At 39.0% G+C, this 21,689-nt stretch overlaps 1 protein-coding gene across 1 annotated transcript in view; it reads left to right on the forward strand.

Annotated features, from left to right (window-relative positions):
- Positions 1-16,228, forward strand: part of LOC107190800 (dolichol kinase) — a 34,401-nt gene extending 18,173 nt beyond the window's left edge. The window contains exons 3-7 of the mRNA XM_015579683.1: positions 7,159-7,379; positions 14,813-15,001; positions 15,082-15,291; positions 15,398-15,725; positions 16,095-16,228. Of these exons, the coding sequence (XP_015435169.1) occupies positions 7,159-7,379; positions 14,813-15,001; positions 15,082-15,291; positions 15,398-15,725; positions 16,095-16,228 (1,082 nt within the window). The remainder of the gene's footprint in view (positions 1-7,158; positions 7,380-14,812; positions 15,002-15,081; positions 15,292-15,397; positions 15,726-16,094) is intronic.
- Positions 16,229-21,689: the final 5,461 nt, after the last annotated feature.

Below are 21,689 nucleotides of genomic sequence, written 5' to 3' on the forward strand. Positions count from 1 at the left end.
TTTTTTTACCAGTAAATCATTTACAGCACTAAATCCACATTCAGCTAAATATGAAGATGGAAACGGTAGCAATAGTTTTCTTGCACATTTGGTTGAATTTGGGTATTTGATTTCTGTTTCCTCACAAAGCCATGCCATCGCTCCTTTTATATTAAATAAAGTTTTAACTGACTCATCATTTTGCAATTCTGCGAGTTCTTCTTGATACTGCATATTTGATATATCAGACAAATCCACTAACATTGGCTGCATCATCCATGTTGGAAAATCAATTTGTTTTAAATCAGAAAATCTTTCTTTTAAATCAGCCGATAGAATATTCAGATGATTGACAATAACAAGTAAAGCGGTATCAGTTACTTCACATTTTTGGAGCCAATGAAACTGTTCAAAGTTTTTGTTGTTAATATGTTTCTGACATAACTCAATATGGGTAATGAAACCAAATATCTTTGCTTTTGCATCGACAAGAGTTTTATTTGTTCCTTGAAGTTGCTTATTTAATATATTTAGTTTTTCAAAGATATCGGCTAAATAACTCACAAATGCTTTACCATCGATTGTTAACAGATACTTCATTTCAAGTTTGTCGCTGAAAAAATCACTAAGAGTATCAAACAGTTCCATAAATATTTTCAAGCAGTTCCCTTTAGATAGCCATCTTACTTCAGTATGAAGTAAAAGTCTCACATGGTCTTCATTTTGTTCTTCGCAAAATAGCTTGAAGAGACGCTCACATTTGGCATTAGCTTTAATAGCATTAACACACTTTATTACTGAATGTAGTACTTCATTTAGAACAGGTGAGATGTTTTTAGCTACCAAGTTTTGCCTATGAATAACACAATGCACAAGAATCATTTCTGGATTCGCATCTTTCATCAATTTTAAGCAGCCATTTTTCTTGCCCATCATATTAGGAGCTCCATTTGCAGCACAAGATGTTATATTTTTCATTGGTATATCATTGACATCTAAGTAGTTTTTTAGCTTATTATATATTGACGGTTTTATTAAATTCTCTCCTATAGTATGATTTTTTCCAGTTTTAGCGATGAATGAAGAAATTTGATAACTAGCCTCAAGAACACGATTATTAGTTGAAGTATGAGCAGTAAATAGAGACTTTAATGTTGTTCTCTTTTCAAAATTTTTCTTTAAAGTTTTAAAGTAATTCAAATCTGAATTAATGTGAGCACTATGTTTCGCCTTCAAATGCGCCTCAAGACGACCTCGTTTCATTGATTCGTTGGTCAAGCATTGCTGGCATAAAAGACAAAAAGGAATCCGCTCATCGTGGACAGCGGGTATGATCCCAAATTTTAAATATTCCTCCCAATATTGACGAGTTTTTTTCTTGCTTGCACCACTCATTTTACTATGGGCTATAAGAAATAAATATAAGATCAATTAAAAACTAAAATTAAAGTATGTGTTAAAATTAATTTAATGTGACATAGAGTAAACGTATACTAAAAAATGCATATTTACTTAAATATATATAACACATTTACTACACTGCCACCGCAAAATAATATATTTTTTCCATTTGATAAAATTTTCTGGAAAATTATGCTTCTAAAATTAAAATAAATAAAAATAAAATCAAATACTTACCAATTATATCTATACAATGTATATATTTATTAAATCAACGAGCTTTTACAACAGTTTTGACGGACACTTATTTCAAATTAACATCAACTGAATGTTGTGAAACACTACAGAAGTTGCGATGGGCCATTCAGGTGCGAACAACTGCGTTGTTTAGCAAGATTTTAAAACGTCCGGGGTTCCCCGCGGAGCCTGCCGTCTGCCGCAGGGAAGTTTACTTGACGACGCCAAACACCCAGTTGATATTTTGGTATCGTCTAGCGAAATTATACCTAATAATTATTTACCGCAATTATTTAAGAATTTGCTTTTTTCGTTAAATTTGGCACCGAAATCTAGCATTGCATTTAAATGGCCCGGAGCAAAAGGCTTAAACTTGTGTCGAGTCCATTTTCGAATTGCCCCCCTTAACAATCAAATTGCCCCCCCTGTGGGGCGTGGGCCCCACGTTGGGAAACACTGCTCTAGAGTGACTCCTCCGGTGGGGGGTTTACCCGTGTTTATCTCGGTATGGTGAGAGTGATTTTCCGAGGAGTTAGGGTTTCCGATTTTACGTTTTTTGTTCTGATTTTTATTATCTGGTTTAATTTCATTGTTATTGTTTTTATTTTTATTATTATTCATGTTAATTGGTGTCTTATTATTTTCAAATGAACGCAGGATATTGAAACGATTGTGCACCTGCACGCTTGCGTCCATCTGTGGGATGTCTACATCATCGCAAGCCGCGTCGACGCAGACGGCACCCATGTCGGCTGCGCAGGAGTCGTTCGATTCATAAGAGAGACGCACATGCGAGAGATTGAGTGGGGGGAACGAAGAAGACGAACATGGCCGCGGTGAGCGCTCGCGCGCAGCTTCAACGGTTTTACCGACCACGTGTGTGGTGGGACGCGCCTGTATGGAGGCCATTTTGGATCGCCGCTTGGCCTTTCCTTCGGCGATAAGATCTTCAATTGATACCACAACCGGTTTATTTTTGTTCGTATTTGATGTTGTTTCACCCTCCGACACGGGTCGGGGGGCAATGCAAAAATTATACTGTCCGGATCGAATAGAGATGAATCAGATTGATTTACCGGAATCGGCGTGTTAGAATTTAGATAATACTCAGCAGGCACGGGGGGGGGGGCACTCCTCGGTTGAGACGACTGATAGAGAATCAGGATCCCTCAAATATTGCTCCATCAACGTGGAGACCCTTGGTAGCGATGCGGGGGAACAGGAACTCCCTCCGCTGGTGAACTGGCATTCGGGGCCGGGGCCGCCGATTGCCTCGATGAATTTCCCAGTTGATTGATATTTTCCTTAGTTAAGCCGCATTTCAATTTTCCGGTGATATCGGAGCACGGAGAGATTCACTAGCTTTACGCCTCACTGCGAGGCGTTTTGTTGAGGGATAGGGGCGGCGATCAGGCGGTGCCAGCCCTGACCGACACTAACACACTGCGGAGAAGTTTAATTTTAAACAATGGATTAATAATATTAATTGAAACTGAAACTACACTGGGCGCCAAAATTAAAGCATCACTAAAATTTGCCGAAAATATTGGTCATTTTCAGATGCCTATATCTTCGCGAAAAATGGCTATAAAAAATATTGTGACAGAGAATTTTGTAGCCCGAAGTTTCTAGTTTTTGAATCGGGAATTCAAAAATTATTTTTATTTAGTTTGTTCCTTTTTTTTTTAAAGATGAAGCGCAGTAAGCGAATGTTAAAAAATGTTGGTCAAGTTTGAGAGGATGCATGGGCCAAATGAAATTTTTTCTGGTAATTCCAATGGAATACTTTTAAAAAGCAAACTTTTCTCTTTAATTTCGTTTTTTTAATTTTGTTGTACAGTTTTTATTGGCCGAGTTATTCGTCATCATATGAGAAAAGGTACTTTCCACTTTGACCGCCTGTAACTTGCGAACGCATGATCGTATAGAAAATTCCAGAAGTGATTTGGAAAGCTGAGAGATTTCTCTTTAAAGACCTTTAGTTGCCAATTTGTTGAAATTTTTTTTCGTCGTCTACAGTCCATTTCAAAATAACGTAAAATATTGCATAATTACCATTTTTCACAAAACACGATGCCATTTTAACAAAAATTGTGGAATCTTCCAGGTGTCTACGTTTTTTTAAAGTTAAAAGTACACGTAACCCCTGTACCAAAGGCCGCATTGATCAGATTTTTTTTACCCTGTGCCCTCGATAGTGAAACTTGCGATACAGTCTGAAAAATTGGTGAATGACTCTTTTGCGGCACGTTTCCTCTTTAAAACGATTTCGCAGCGTTTGAACTGTTGTGGTCTGTGTCTTCTTAGTTTCACTTTATTTCAGAAGAAAGTAGAGATGTCAGAAATTTAGCAAACACATTTTTAAACAATCTCTTCGCAATGACAAAAGGTGCACAATACTGCCGGCATTAGCATTACCTAAGGCGTACCACGAGGAGGTTTCACTGTCGGATTTACGCTTCACTGCGTATGTACAAGCATGGAGAGATGAGACCCTGTGGTTCGTCACTCCCACAGTATTTTTTGACTCCAAACTCACTCTCCGATGCGTGCGTGCGTGCATGTATGCGTATGTTGTGTTTAATAATGGGTATTACCGCCTCTCCGGTTGATTACTTCTTTTAATCGTTTGCGCATATTAATGCACCTCCGTATGATTGACTGTGGTATTCTTCGCCAAATTTGGCGGAGGGCGTGCGCTAATTGCCCTAAATTCGCCAAGTCTGGGTATTGCTGTCGCAACCGACGTCCAAGAATATCCCAAACATGTGCAATGGGATTTAAATCTGGGCTCACTGGTGGATGGTCAAGAACTGGTATTCGATTTTTTTGAAGAAATTGTTGCGTATAGCGTGCAACATAGTGCCTTGCATTGTCCTGCATAAGCAGAAAGCGGTTGCCCATACGCTGACGCAGAGGGAGCACAACGGGGCGCAAAATCTCGTCCACGTACCGCATGGCGGTCAAACCACCACGTGAAAGAATAACTAGCGGTGTACGTGAATACCGCGATACTCCGGCCCAAAGGAACGCGGTGATCGGCCTTGTATGATTGGTATCGTAACGTTCGCCACAACGACGCCAAACCTGTTCCCGTCGGTCGCTCCCTCGGAGGCAGAATCGGGACTCGTCTGTAAGAAGGACATTTGTCCATTGACGCTGAGGCCAGCGTATGTAATGACGAGCATAAGCTAAACGCTGCCGTCGATGTCTAGCAGTTAGCAACGGGACTCGTACCGGGCGCCTCGAACGTAAGCCAGCCTCCCTCAATCGACGCCTCACGGTGTTGTTAGAGATCGTGCGTGGCGGGTTTTGCCTGCGGTTCGAAATTTGTTCCGCAATAGTGCGTGCGATAACAAAGGGTTCCCGAAGAGCACGTCGCGTAATTGCTCTGTCGTCTCGAGAACTGGTCGCGCGTCTGCGTCCTTGCCCCGATCTACGGACATACTCCCCAGTCTCTCTAAATCGAGCATAGACACGGCTCACAACTGACTGGTTTACACCAAGAACATTAGCAACCTGTCGTTGGCTGCAACCTTCCTGCAAAAGTGTTACCAGTCGACCAATTTCGTAATCAGAGAGATGACGTCTAGGCATAATAAAGTGCTTAAAGAAAGAGAAAAGGTGTGAAAAATTTGCTAAGAAAAAAATTTCGATAGGAATAAATAGAGGAGGAAACTGAAGGATTTAATGGAATTGCTAAAAAGAAGAAAAAAAATCCGTGATGCAATTACTGCAAGACCAGTTCTAATGAGTACCCACCCACACTCGCGGTTCGTCTTATCAAGTTGGGGCTCGCAAGCCTCAACTGTGAGAATCGTCGCGGCGCCGCGGCCACCTACAGACAGTGCGCAGTACTAACGTTACAAGCCAACGTCTCGCTGGCAGATGCCAAGGTACTCATCTCATTACACAGCGAGGAGATGCAATGGAAAGGAAGAAGTTCGGTAAAAAAAACCAAATTAAGTTCAGTAAAAAAAAAGAAGAGTGTATCTATCGCAATAACTAAGAAAGGGTAGGATATGCACACCATCTGCACCCTCTCGTCACTTCGCATTGTTCACTTTTTGTCATTGCGAAGAGATTGTATAAAAATGTGTTTGCTAAATTTCTGACATCTCTACTTTCTTCTAAAATAAAGTGAAACTAAGAAGACACAGACCACAACAGTTCAAACGCTGCGAAATCGTTTTAAAGAGGAAACGTGCCGCAAAAGAGTCATTCACCAATTTTTCAGACTGTATCGCAAGTTTCACTATCGAGGGCACAGGGTAAAAAAAATCTGATCAATGCGGCCTTTGGTACAGGGGTTACGTGTACTTTTAACTTAAAAAAAACGTAGACACCTGGAAGATTCCACAATTTTTGTTAAAATGGCATCGTGTTTTGTGAAAAATGGTAATTATGCAATATTTTACGTTATTTTGAAATGGACTGTAGACGACGAAAAAAAATTTCAACAAATTGGCAACTAAAGGTCTTTAAAGAGAAATCTCTCAGCTTTCCAAATCACTTCTGGAATTTTCTATACGATCATGCGTTCGCAAGTTACAGGCGCTCAAAGTGGAAAGTACCTTTTCTCATATGATGACGAATAACTCGGCCAATAAAAACTGTACAACAAAATTAAAAAAACGAAATTAAAGAGAAAAGTTTGCTTTTTAAAAGTATTCCATTGGAATTACCAGAAAAAATTTCATTTGGCCCATGCATCCTCTCAAACTTGACCAACATTTTTTAACATTCGCTTACTGCGCTTCATCTTTAAAAAAAAAGGAACAAACTAAATAAAAATAATTTTTGAATTCCCGATTCAAAAACTAGAAACTTCGGGCTACAAAATTCTCTGTCACAATATTTTTTATAGCCATTTTTCGCGAAGATATAGGCATCTGAAAATGACCAATATTTTCGGCAAATTTTAGTGATGCTTTAATTTTGGCGCCCAGTGTATTATAGAAGTATTAGAGCAAGAAAGTTAAATAAATCCCATGCAGGGATATATGGCACGATACAGCATAATACAAGCTTCGAGGTCGAATCGGTGTCGAGACACGGAGCGTAAGCAAAAACGTCACAAAATTGAGTGACAAAAAAAAAATTGGTATGAGTATGATCCGCGGATGAGCAGTACGCGTCCCTTTTTATACCCCGAAAATCGAGTCTGAAAGTAGTGGGAGACACGCCTGTTCCTCAACGAAAACTGTTTTCCAAGAAAATCTGGCCTCGCCATAACACCCCGTAGGCAATTACGTAATCTGGCGGGATACATTCCAACTCCCGATAGAGTTAAAAGGTCACGAGAGTGTCTTCGTACGTAACATAATATACTGTATTTGTAACAACATGTCAACAGTCTGCCTTCAATTTGTAACAAAGTTTATGAAAAGTGTTAGCGACAGCCAGTTGTTCTCGTTATTATATGCCGGCGGCAAGAGCAAACCTTTCTGTTAAAAGTGCGGCCGTCAAAGTGTTAATATACTGAACATCATATATTATATGTAGTTTTAATTAAATTTTTATGCCAATAATCAAGAACAGGATTACTAGTAAGCGTGATATGGGGCTTACATGTTGGAAGTCTTGGTACATGGGGTATTATTCAACTGATGTCCATTTTTCCTCGTTGCTTTACACTTGGAGAAGCAACCGCAGTTGTGCATGGTTGCATCTTATTTATAATGTCCGCAGTGACAAACTTACCACTGCGGTGTCATTTACCACCGATACATAATGATGACATTGCTACAGTTTTCTTACAGGTATTTAAGAGAGAAATGTTGATAACATAATTAACCCCTTGAGTGAGGAGAGTGGACATACTCACTGCGACAACTCGATCGTATGGTGAGCGGGTAATCGAGCCGCTTAAGCCGGCTCGAGCCGGAGACGGAATCCACAGAGCTACTCGAGCCGGAGACGGAGTCCACAGAGCTGCTCGAGCCGGCTCAAGCAGCGGTGGCGACTCTCGAATAGAACCAGTTCTACAGAGCTGAAAGGAATCCACTCCTATAAGCCTCCGTCGACCGACCCTCGGGTTACAATGTCATCACATAGAATGAATCATTCATAAATAAAAATTTTTATTTTTACTCCTTTCAGTCGAGTTTTTTAAAATGTTATGAATAAATTTAGGAGATTCCCCTGATGAAAATAAGTCGAAACACGACGTAAGTTGAACTATTTTCAGTATTACATATGTAGTTCGAATCGCAACATTAATACTTTTCCGGCCGCTGTCACGCTGGCGTGACTTTTGCTCGCCAACGGTTATCGGCCGCTGTCACGTACGCGTGACTTATGTTCGCCAACAATGATGCTTCATATCGACGTTTGTATAGGTAGACATATTATGGAAAAGCAACATTTGACGATCAGGGAACATTGGTTTCAACTGTTTTCCCCTCCCTATTCACCCGACTATCTTTTATTGAAATCGTTTTTCGCGGATAATATTCCAACTACTTATGTTGCGAAAAGTTGCGTAAATATCACCGTTGGCGAGCAGTAGTACTTGCGTGAATCTCGCCGGCGGTACCGTAACGGCGCTTCGATAAATGCGCGGCCGGCAAAGTGTTAAGGGAAAGGTGGAATAATTAATTACAGTTTTGCCTTTTTGTCGAAGTAAAAATGAATGTTTATTTCATTTATATTTCATTATTTGCATAAAAATTGTTAGTATTCTAACTACTTGCAAGTATCCGATATTGAAAAACTACTTTTAAGTATTGAACGTGGTGCTATTCGTGCATTGTTTTACTATGCTGATATAGGTAGTATTAGATGTTCCATTTATTTCTTGAAACAAAATTTACTTTGCTGCTGGTGATATCTTGTGAAAAGTGATTGCAAAAATGTTACATTTGATTGTATACGTAATTATTAGTTTATGTAATTATGTGTTAATATTAAATTGGCGCAGTTTAACTACAACGGTCGATGATCAAGTGGGCAATTATTAAATTACACAACCTGTTTAGTTTACTACAGGTTTGTTTATTACTAGAAACAAATCCTTCTACTTATTACAACTTTGCAACAGGTGAGCACGCTTAAGGAGAACGCTATGAACGGGACTATATTTTGGTTAGACACAGACTGTTACATTTCTGGCGCAAGAGGGCGCATTGATTGTATAAATTTCCAACATTATGTAATTGCGATTTTTTTCGCATTATATTATTTTATGCATTTTACTGTCCAGATAGCACATGACGTCTTGAAAACATCCATTTTACAGCTATTTTAGGTCTGAACGACTGAATGTCATGATTAGTAACAAAGATGTCTTTAAGACGCCTTTTGACCTTTGTAAGGCATCTTTATGACATCTAATGACGCCTTTAAGACATTGGTGTAGACCTATTTAAGGCGTTGGTATAGACCTGTTTAAGGCGCATTTGTAAATATATTATATACAAGTATACAAAAATATATATATAGTAAAATGTGCCTTGTATAACAAACAAGTAATATAACATAAGTATTGTGTCAATATAGCTCTTCAATATTTGTAAACACACTGTGAATGATATATTTTACCAAACATAGTATGTAATAATAATAAAAATAAAAATAAAGTCAACTGTAATCAAATTTTAAGACTTAAATACAAATGAAATTAGTACAAATGAATTTTTATTAAGTTTGATTTCCTTTCGATAACCCTTTGCTTGGTTAAATTTATATCATTATTAATCAGTCTCAATAACCATTTTAAATGCGTCCGAATAGCCTTCTTTAAAGATCTGCATTTGACCTGATTTAGATCCGATATTAAGACGCCTTGATTTGTCACATTAAACCTTTAAAAGACGTGAAAATGCTATTCCTAAACTATTCAAGACGTCTGTAGACGCTGGAACGTCTGAAACAAACGTCTTTAAGCTGTCTTTAAGTCAGCTCTGTGCTATCCGGGTATACACATGTTTCTATACCACATTTAAGGGGTTATGCCTACCTGCGAGCTCGAAAAAAGACATGTACTTTCGGAACTTATTTTTTACAAACGAAGACTTTTTTAAACATACGTTATTGTATTCGAAAATGTACATTTTAAACTGCTTATAATAATTTCGTCAATGCAAAATATGCATAGAGGAAATATCAGCGATCTCCCGGCGGCGTTTTTATTTTAGGCGTTTTGCGGTGACTACTGTAATTAAGAGTTCGTTTGTCTAAAATAAAAAATCTGAGCAAATTTAGTTAATATATTAAATTATCTAGTGCCTGATTGTTCATTATCCTGAAAAATTAATTTACGACAAAAAATCGTTCATTTTTGATCTATAAAATAAAAACTACGCAATGAAATACAAAAAGCCACGATCTGGCACTTTTTTTATGTATAGAATGAGTCCACCAAAGCTGAATTAATTCGGTGCAGCAGTTCTCGAGATATTTTGGTCACCGATTTTGAAAATGTGGTTTTGAGAAAAACACGTTTAAAGTTTCAAGTCAGGTTTACAACCGAATCAACGCAAATTTTTTATATGTAGTTATTCTTAGTATTACGGCTTCATATAGCTTTGTGTATTTACTAACACAACCATAAATTGCATTGGAGCACAGTATTCATGACTCACGCACCCCTAGAAAGGGATTCTACCACTTTATATCTGCTCCAAAACTTCCAACACCGTATACATTAAACGGGCGTAACTCCGCCAATTTTTGAAACTTCAAACTTTCACGCAATATTTCTAAAATGATGTACTGTAAGAAAATATTAAAACCCAAAAATCGATTTTTTCAAAATTTATAGGTAGGTATAACCCCTTAATTATAATTAATTTCTTACCTTTGCTTCTTACATTAACCTTGGACTATGCTTGAATTAAAATAATTGTATTATGTTTATGTCTTAATGATCAATCTATTAATGCTGTTACGTTATCCGCGATTTCAGCCGGTCGCGCGGCCGTTACGCGGCACGAACAAAGTGCTCCCTCCCGGCCCCTCACCTCCGGTCGCGTCCCCGCGAGTTTCTCCTCCTTTTTACCGGGCGCCAGTTACGATTTTACGTACCGACCGATATTCCCCGAATACCGGACCGAAACCTGCCCCCTCTAATGGGGCCGAAATCTACGGAATGACTGGGAAGAAAGCACCCACCAACGGATATTTCAATAAAACCAGGGTTACCAGGGTCCGCAAATACCGGAACGATAGACTCTCCCCGCGACAGGAGTTCCCGTTGGACGATACAAACAATTAAGAGAACTCAGAGACTGTCCCTCGGGACCGGGTAACAAATTAAATAATAATTTATTAGATTTCTCGCGCCGGCCTCTTACGAGACTGCGTTACAGTAGGTGGTACGGTAGTTTAACAAAACAATACCCGGTTCGACGGTCGACTATCGTCGCGACCCACGCCTTCGATATCACCGAATTTCAGTACGGTACACGACGTTTCGCAGTTTCGTGGTCTACGACCACTCGAGATGTTAAATACGAAATTACAGTGGCACGGTCGGACGGTATTACGCTACCGCCGATTACAAATGTTGGTACAGTGACTTGAGTGACTTCGCGAGGCGATATCGCGTCCTGGAGGAAAGCTGCCCGGAATTCTCGATATTCTATTTCCCGACAAACCCCGTGGTTCCCCGCGCTCGTTAGCGAGATGCGATGTTAGATTTTCTACCGCGACATGGTCGGGACGGACGAGATCTAGATTGCCCTATGGAGATCAGATGATAAAGCTCACTTACAGTTAGACGATAGTATTCCTCGCAGCCTCGCTACCTACTTCCCACTCGCGATACTCTATTGACGATACTTCGGTTAGGCGGACCACTCAAGTAACGATTTCGGGGCTCGTTCCGCGACGCGAGGACTTAGCGAGCCCCCCACTATGCTGTTCTGTTTCCCCGCGTACCCCCTTCGACTCCTGCGGAGCCACACTCCTTCGGCTCAGGGACGACACGCCAAGGAAGGGTCCCCTGTCCTTGGAGATTCCTTCCCTTGTGTGAGGAGCCCAGACTTACACGCTCCTACGTGGTTGCTGCAGCTCCTCACGGGTCCCCTGCCCCTGCTTCCTCCATCGTGGTGTGATGGGTGATCACACGTTGCCCCCTTGGCCGACCAAGCGCCTCTCGAATCTTGTCCGGTCGAGCGGCCGCTCGACGGGATTCCGGGGCGGTCCCTGGAGAAGAGTCGGTGGGTGCGGGCGACACAGCGTCCTCCGTCTATTATTAACCCCGATCGTTACGGTCCTGCAATCGCGAGCAGTAATTCGGCGCGAGATTACCACGTGATTAGTTTAAATCCGACCGGCAGTATTTCCCTAAGAATCCTCCAGGAGCGCTTAGATGTTATTTCGTGTGAGTGAGAAGTTGCGGGGAGCGGTCCGGTTCTCGGTTCTTCCGTACCCGAGTCGAATTTCGGGCCGGAAGGGGGACGGCGCAAAATGCGTCGTAACAATGCACTGAATTGCTTCATATTATGTTATATGTATATTTTACAATATATTGGTTTAAAATGTTACTGTATGTACTTTACCATCTTTAATTATAATTAATTTGCAAATGTATATATGTGTGTATCTATGGAATACATGCAAAATTGTATTATTCATTTATAATGTGGAAATTTATTATAACATGTTTTATTATAACATATCTTTGTTTGTAATACCATTCATTTAAGAAATTAAATAATAAGGAATAAAGATTAATAAAGACAAGTATAATAGAGTTAAATATCAAAATAGCGCTGTACCAAGTGCTGTCAATAGTGGTGTAAATACTTCAGGATATAATGAATACAGTATTGTTTTAATCGCTTTTGTTAATTTAATTCTCTTAATTTCTATACTCTTTTGCTCAATATAAAAATATTTCATATCAGATTATGTACTTACTTAATAAAGGAAATACACATTCAAGTTATAAGTTACTTTTTTACGGAAGAAACGTCAAACAAATCGGTTTTTCATTGTTCTCAGCACGATGCACCTCACCAAGAAATCTGCAAAATTGCAAGGACAATACATATGAATATATATGTTGTTACTATAAAAATATAAATTTAGTCATTAAAACTTCAGTCGCTAAATTAATTTTTTCCAACTACAGTTTTCAAACGAAAAATTAGAAACAATTCTGTAATAGGTGCCCCGGTGTTTGCAACGTATGAGATTTTTTACAATTTTGGCATGTCTCTGAATAGAGAAATGCAGCGAAAACAATTTTTATTCATACGTTATGTCAGGTTTTGACTTATTTTCATTAGAACACTCTCCGAAATTTATTCATAACATTTGAAAAAACTACACTGAAAGGAGTAAAAGTTTAAATTTTTACTCATGCGTGGTTCATTTTGTGTGTTTACACTGTAGCCTGAAGATCAGTTGCCGGCGGCTTATAGGGGACAATAGAGGTGTAGCACGTCTTGCTCCGCTGCCAATATAGCTGGCCCCGTGCGATTTATGATCAGCTAGGTGAGCGAAATAATCGTTACTCCGTTTGACAGATATTGATTTTTATTGTGGCCTCGCCTGTTTACAGCGGGGTCCTTGGACAGTCCCTTACAAACAAAACTCTTTCACTCGCGACTCGGAAAAACTCTCTCTCGCGTGCTGTCTTAATTTGTGCCGTACTCGTGGGAGCGACGTCTCGCCGAAATTCCCTGTCTCGTCTATCTCTGACTCTCTCTTTCTTCCTTCTTACTTCGCACCTGTCCGCGCATAAACAAGGCCGGTAACCTAATTATGTCACCGGTGTGAAGCAGTGCCGGTAACCTATATATATTACCGCCACAGGGGTTAAGATAACTTCTCTACGTACCAAGGCTTGGCTTGACAGCAGTGGTACATATACTTAATACAAGTGCCTATATCTTATACATGTATTATACGCGTATAATACGATGATCCGTTCGCACTATGGCTGTTACAAGTCACATGTCATATACTATCTACTAATTTTCCCATACGAATCATATTAGCAACGTTATCTGTGATTACTGCATAAATATATAAATTATGCCTTTCTCTTGAAATAATAATACATTCATTCACCACATCAGTTAAAGCCTGTGCAGTGTCACTCAGAATAGGTACTGAGGTTCGATGATTTAAGAAAAACATATCTTTGATTATCTAAGCGTAACAACGCTACTCTAAAAACCAAATAAGACCATAACTGCGAAATGACGAATTTCGGTCTTGTTTGCGCATATTCCTCTCGGTTACCTTAGTTACCAACCTCTTAAACAATTGAGTATCATTATGCCTCGTGTAGCATCATAAACCGAGTGACTGTGAAGTACAAACGTGCCAATTCATAAGTATTCATGTCTTGAGAAATACTTCATTATGTCACCCGGTGTATGACAAATTCTATCGTCCCTGTTACAGAAAGCGAGAAAGTGGGGGAACCAGGGGTTCGAGAGACCTCTCCTGCTCATTCGAGATGCGCGAAACAGTTATGCTCTTATTTGGTTTTTAGAGTACAATATTTTTAGTGTTTGCTGCTCAATTTTTCCATCCGTCTAATAAAAGAATGGCATCCCTTGATTCAATATTAGCAATAGATTGTTCAAATTCTTTGTAACGAGCAACAAATACGCTTGTGAAGAGAGTTTTTTTTGTAGGAATTTTATATGATGGATTAAGTTTATTAACAAAATTTTCAAAATGTTCAGACTTCACAGTAATTAATGTTGCATAAAAAAAAACTTGGCCACCAGTTTATTAGTCTCTTCGGCATTAAAGTAGCCTTATTCGAGATTTGTTAAAAACAGTGAAACAGTTATAATTTTAATAATTGTAGACATTTATACTAGTTTACATATGCTGAAGTGAAATGGAATTTCCGTACTCCTTGTCAATAATACAATTAGTAAATTTTAAATTTTACCTTCCATCGTTTGCTATTACAGTTGCAACATAAAATATGCAATAACAATAACTTTAATGCTTAACAGTAGAAAACAACTTAAAACCACATCCATCATTGCTTGACAGAACCTGGAGTCTCCGCTGAGCTCATAAAGCTGTCACCCAAGCTCGCTTGAGCGCTCGATTATCTATTACCATTGGTGGCAAAAGTGAATCTATCCGTCGCGGCAAGTTGATCATAAATATTGTAAAATATCACTCCCCACCTACCGAACGACGTGTGAAAGTTCTTTCCTCGTTTAAGGGATTAAAATGTTTTGGACTAATGCCTAATGCTACATAATTTCAGGTTGCAATTCTATATATAATATTGGTGTGCTTAATATGTGGATATTTTCCGATATTTCGTGTAACCAAATATTTTTATATAACAATAATTACCCTCTTACTAATGATATGTTTGCCGTTAATGTACATCATATTGGATCAAAATCCTATAATGTGGATGCTGTCCTACATATTCAGTTCAGGACATAGAGTATGTTTTTATAATAATTATATAATAACGTTTGTTGTATAACGCATAAAATTATTTTATAATGCTTTTAAATGTTGCAGATTACTTTAATTGGATATTGGGTTGTTTGTTTATCATTAGGTATAATTGCTGTTGCATGTCAAATCTTATGGAATTTTCAAGCAACAACTTCCATCAGAAAAATTTTTCATATACTAGCTGTACTTGTGTACATACCTGGTTTAATATATGAACAGACACTGTTATACCTTGCTAGTGGTATAATAATGGTATTATTTCTATTTCTCGAGGTATACCGAGTTAAATTAAGTTTCGTTTCTTATGATTAACAGAATTTCAGAATTTAGATATTGTTTTCGTACCATTAAATAAATGTTGGTTTGTCTTTATTTTTAGTTGATGAGGTACTACAGAATTCCACCTCTTGGTAATGCATTACAACAAGGATTTTCTGTGTATGTTGATGAGAAAGATAATATGATTTCGTTGACACCTTTATATTTACTATGTGGGCTGTCGTTTCCACTTTGGATGCCAAGTAATAATGTTCGGCAGGTTGCTTTATTTACTGGTGTTCTGACAATCGGAATAGGCGACTCTGCTGCTAGCTTTGTTGGTAGTAAATGGGGTTTTCGTAAATGGAGTGGTTTAAATAAATCCATAGAAGGAACAATTGCTTGCATGTTCAGTCAAGTTGCATTCATATGCATTTTAATATTTATGGGTATGTATTCATTGTACATTTGTTTCATTTTTACTATTACACAGATCAAAACATTTTTTTTCTGACCTTAAATGAATGTAAATTATATATAATAATACTGTCAATGGGACCTTGCAACAATTCAAGTAACTAATGCTTAAATTTTAATCTACATATTATGTGTCACACAAATGTGCTGCAGGGTCTCCTTATAAAAAATTGTTTATAATTATATTATTATTTATTCAGTATATCTAATTATTTGCAATAATTTCTTTTAATGTAATGCAGTTTGTACTTTGTATGAATGTTGTTTTTTGTGTGTTGACATTTTTGTTAATTGTATGACAAGTGATAAAAAAAACTAATTCATTTTAATTCTTTAAATAGGTTACATAGATAGAGGTTGGTTAATTTTGAGAACACTGTTATTAAGTGGTGTCGTATCCTTTGTTGAAGCACAAACAAATCAAGTTGACAATTTAGCATTACCTTTGTTGATGTACATGGGTCTAGCAGTTTAGGCATACAATGAGGATGAATACTGACAGTGGTAATAATTATATGTAATAACCATTCTGGAAACAATTGAAACTGAAGGTTTAATTATTGAATATAGAATTGAACCAACAGCATAGTATTTAATTAGTGAACTTTTTCATTTATTTTTCTACAGTCAAGAAATTTGTATACTTTATTTTATTATACATAGAGATTTTCCATAATCATTGTATTATACTAATTTTTTTCGTTGTCACAACTGTTAATTTCAATTACTAATAAAATTGTTCGATGTTTGCTTTTTGTCAGTACAAAGATTTAAGTAATAGATAAAGTTTCTAGTGGTGAATCTACATATTCAGATCAGTATACCTTTGTTAAAAAACTTATCGCAAAGACAATTTGAACTATTTTTAGATATTTTTTCTGTAAGATAAGAAAAGTTCAACAAAAATCATATATCGTAAACGAACAATTTAAAGATTACTTTTTTTGATAGTTTAGTTATGCGAAGTTATATATGTTTAGGAATCATAACTAGCCACCATTTTGTAGTTCATTGGTATCAATATGATATAAAATATTGAACAATATCCTATTTTTTAAATGAAGTATATCGATTGATCATCCGACAAAGATGTGAACATTACTCTTGTGATATCTTATAAAGTTTTACTTTACTTAAGGTTGTATACAGGAATTTAAAAAATTCATATTAATTTTCATATTTTAAATAAAGAGTAGAAAGTTACCAATCTGCGCGTATCAGTGTAGCAATATCTAAAGTTACGAAAATTATTAAATTATTTTTATGTAAGCGTTCATATTTGTATGTAAATAACCTACTAAATGTATTTATATAAAATATAACTTGTTAACGTGTTTAAGAAAAAGGACTTTGTGTAATATGAAGTTAATATATTGTATATGAACATTTTTCACTCAATCTGCTGTGTACAACTTACCCTAATTTAGTTTAGTTTAGTATAGTTTAGTTTAGTTTAGTACAAGGTCTCCCGGGGAAGAGGAAGTGCGATTTCCCCCCCCCCCCCAGCAACGAGACTACGATGGGCGTTACCCAGGGATATTGTTTCTTCCGACTTTCCACACCGTCCCATCTTTTGTACGCCCGGGCCACATGGAGGTGGGGTAAGTACTCGTACGGGGGGCGAAGAGTCACTAGGATCGTCCCATTCCTACCTATTATGTTAGCTAAAGGAGTATGTACGTCGGGTCAACCGATCGTTCGTCTCCTGAAGTGAGTACCAGTTCACTCTTTGCTTCACCCACAGACCGAGTCTGTACAAGGGTGGTGTTTATCGTATGTACCGTCATCATTGAGAGAGAGAGAGAGCTATATCGCCTATTTCAACCCCCTACTAATACCTGCCTATGTCCTGAATAACTTAAGAACCCCCCTCCTCTATTCACCCGTATCAATGCTACCACCCCCCAAAGTCAAGGAGGAAGCCCCGTGGCTCCAATAGACACACATGGGGAGGCCGTTCTAGCTGGCCTCAAGGAGAGACGTGGCCGGGTTCGTCGATCACTTCCCCTGAGAGCCGCGATGGATTATAAATGAACACAACGCCGTGAAATTTAGTCTATTTATACCAGGAGAATGATGTTAAGATATTGAAACCGAAGTAGAGTAGATCGCGTTTTGCCCCCCTCCCTAGCAGTTTGTCAGGAAACGCGACGCAAAAGGACAGCCCACCAGACTTCATCGAAATTGCTCCGTGGAGTAAATATCAGCTACATCAGGGGTCTGCTATAGCACCCTTCCCTAAGGTTGAGGTCCTCTTTCTCCGACGTACCACGGACATTGCAGCGTCTGTCAAGCGCCCCATGATCCGTCGCCGATTGTGGTCCAGGATGATGGCGTTTACCGTCACGTACCCGTGAGGGCGAGGCCTATTTCACTAGTGCTTTACTTTTACGTTCTGTGCTTCGGCCACAATGGACTGCCTTTCGAAATGCGATGGTTACGGAGCTCGTTGGGCCGATATCTCGCAAAGTGATGTTCTTCATCGTTCCGAGACTCGGGTTACCAGTATACGCTCCGCTGATCAGTATCGCATCCGGGTCCCATCGCGTATAAATCTACTCAATTGCACGATCAGGCCTCCGAAGAGTACCAACCTGATATGCCCCCCCCCCCCCCGCACAACTTACCCTAATAACCAGTTGTGTACAAGTTTCGAGCAAGTTGCCAGCAATAAAGTACAAATGTTGTCTACAAAACCATAGCCATCTATTTCCGCATTTGACTACGGTTTTGTAGGCAACGCTTGATGTCAACATAGTTAAGCAATTTGACAGAAAGTCTTGCTACAACGTTTATGTCAAGTTGAGCGCAAGACCGGCACGTATTATATGGACGTGCATATATTCGGGAACTCAAGCGACTGTAAGTGACAGCACGACCACACTGTCATGGCGGTGGTGGAAAGTATAAACATCTATTATACTATAAGAAAATAGATTTTCTTGTAGATTTTATAGTGCAATTAACACTAAATCTACCACGACTGGTTTTGCTGTGCTAATTCCTATCTCCCTGTGGGGTTTGGTAGGTTTAGGGTTAAGAATGATGTTTCAAATTCGACTAAGTCGTTCGCTCACCGTCGCGTGGCCGAGGTTTCCTGAGTATTGAAGTCTCGCGAAATCCCGTCACGCTCCTTGTTCTAAGAAATTTGACGCGAATTCGGCGAAACCAATTCTGACACACACCTATATCGCGCGATGACTCACCGCCAATCACCTAGTTGTGCAAAAAAGGACTCTCGGTGTTCGAACAGTGTCCTACACCAACAGCCCGCAGACTAGAGCAGAATAGGAAGTGTACCGGTACTATTCTCGCACGACAATTTTGCTGGCACATCGCGTCGTTGTTGTACAATTTCTTTGTTGCAACCAAGCAACAAATTCTTATCTCACGCGCATTGCGTTACATTTCGTATTCTTTACTGTATATCGTCCAATAAACGTTCTAAGTGTTTGGTCTATCATCGTAATTTCTCGTGTGTTTTACTTGGACTCGAGCGAGAGTCCTCCTTCGACCTCCACGCTCAGCGCTAAGCAATCCCAGTGATTTCATATCGAAATTTGCGGCAAGCTGCCCGTTTCGAAACAAATGAAATTAAGTATTCGTAACACAATTGATTATTATTGACTTTTTTACGGAAATAAATCATTTTGACGATACTTTTATTATTAATATATTTATTTTTCTAGTAAATTTCAATTGCATTTATAATTTTATAATTTTTAAAGTTTTTCAATTTTTACATTTCTTATAAAATAAACTTATATTGTATAGATTATGAGTCAAAAGTTTGAAATCATTTAATATTACAAGAAATACAAAAATTCAGAAAAGAATTTATTTACATATTTATTTATAATTTCAAATCAATCGCACATACCACACGTATGTCTTGTGACTGTCTTGAAAATATCTGTATTCAGACGTTCATGTCGTCTTGAAAACGTCTGGTAATATCCTGTGAACAGCCTATCTAGAGCCTGTGAACATGTCCTGTGAAAAAAAGGAGTTGTCTTGAAGAAGTCTTAAAACGCTCTAACTAGCCATCTTAAAGACAGGGTGGAGCTGTTTCAGGAGGCGTCTTTGTAGGTAATGCAGATATGTTACAGGCATCTTGTAGACATTTTAAGGCTGTCTTATAGATTTTGAATAGACGTGTTAGATATGTCTTATAGACATATTAAAGATATGTAACACACGGTTTAAAGATGGCTTCAAGAAGACTTATAGACGTGTGTTATAGACGTTTTACATGTGAGGTGAAAATATGACAAAACGGATAATTGCAGCATGTGCTAGAATAAGTTTAGAAACGGTAAGACATGCACGTGATGCACCGATACGAAAATTGCAACTTTGCATTGACGCAAACGGTCACCACTTCGAGCATATCCTGTAATCTAAGAAAGATTATTTTACTACCACATTTGACCTTGCATGACCTTCGATGATAGCTCGCTGAAGTGGTCTCAACACCGGCTATCACATCGCGATAAAAAAAACATAGCATTCCATTAAAAAAAATAGAAATGACCTTGAAATCTCCTCTATGCTTTCACCCACGCAGAAAATGTTTGAGTCACAATATGGCCCTCTCTATACCGTGTAAGTTTTGTATATAATATTTTTTCACATTATTACAAATAACGGCAATATTCAAAGTGGACATAGTTATTGCCCCACTCTGTATCTACATATACATCATTTGTCTAATCTAAACTGTATGGACCATGTGTCAATTTGTTTCTCATTTAATCCTCTCCGTTGTTATCCATGAAACAGAATGCACATAATACAATTCATTAGTATACAAGGAATATACAAGTTGATATGAGAAATATTGACAATTTTATAAAAACATAAAAAGTAATGATTCATACCTTGAAATTATACAGGTGTTCAAACATTGCATATGACACCATATACATTACACATATATGTATATATACAAGGGTGTTAAAAAAACCATTCAATAATTATATGATACATAGGATACACTGTACTGAGTAAAGAAACCTTAGTAAACACAGGTCGAATGGTCAACCGTTTTTGAGATATAAGTATTTTTGTCCAAAATAATTCCTTAACCTCAACTGGTTATACTGGGCACACTTTTACTCGATGAAAACAAGATTGCGCCATGCGCTTGTGCGATTGTAACCAATCGCCAATGTGGCTCAGAATACCACGTGACCGCAGCTTACGAACCGTCCCTTTACTCCTATGTCCATGATCCCTTTTCTTTCCTTCTTTAATGGAGGTACAACCTTGAAAAGGTGTACCGCTCGCTGGCAACGGGAACGCTCGGCATGACTGCGGCCAGCCCCGCCCATTGTCCTACCCTATAAGTGTTTAAGGGAAGGGCTCTTTTCTGGAGGGTAGCGATTGCTCCCCCCCACCCGGGACGGCTGCGATGCCGCCCCTCCACCTCCTACCTACAGTGTCGAGGGGTCAACTCTCGACGCTGCCTTCTCGTGAGCCAACCTCGAAAGGAGGTGGTACCCCCAGTACCACCCCCTCGGCCCGGTTGCTCCGTGGGCGACGCGAGGGTCATCGCGACTGTGACCCTATGAATCGCGCCACCTGCGGGGCAACCCCTTGTCTTACAGTGGTGCAATTCGCACCGCTGTATGTAGAAGAGGAATGAGGTGGTTCAAGGTGCTCGAGGGCCACCCGTTCCGATCCCAACTCCGGGGAGGGAGACCGCCTCACTCCTCTTCTTTCGCCCCGAGCGGAATCGGACCTTTTTTTTTCGCGGGGGAAATGCATTATGCACACCTCGGAGTCCTGGGGTGGGACTCCGAGGTAGTGTGGGACTCTCACCCACTAAAACCCCAGCGGCAGCTTTCTCGGGCGGAACTCGGCGGTGGCGCTATCTCATACACGCAGGCCTCGCCTACCGGGGAGCGAGGAGACGCCTACGGGGGGGGGGGGGC

This window comes from Dufourea novaeangliae, unplaced genomic scaffold, assembly GCF_001272555.1.
Source record: "Dufourea novaeangliae isolate 0120121106 unplaced genomic scaffold, ASM127255v1 scaffold231, whole genome shotgun sequence".
Classification (NCBI taxonomy): domain Eukaryota; kingdom Metazoa; phylum Arthropoda; class Insecta; order Hymenoptera; family Halictidae; genus Dufourea; species Dufourea novaeangliae.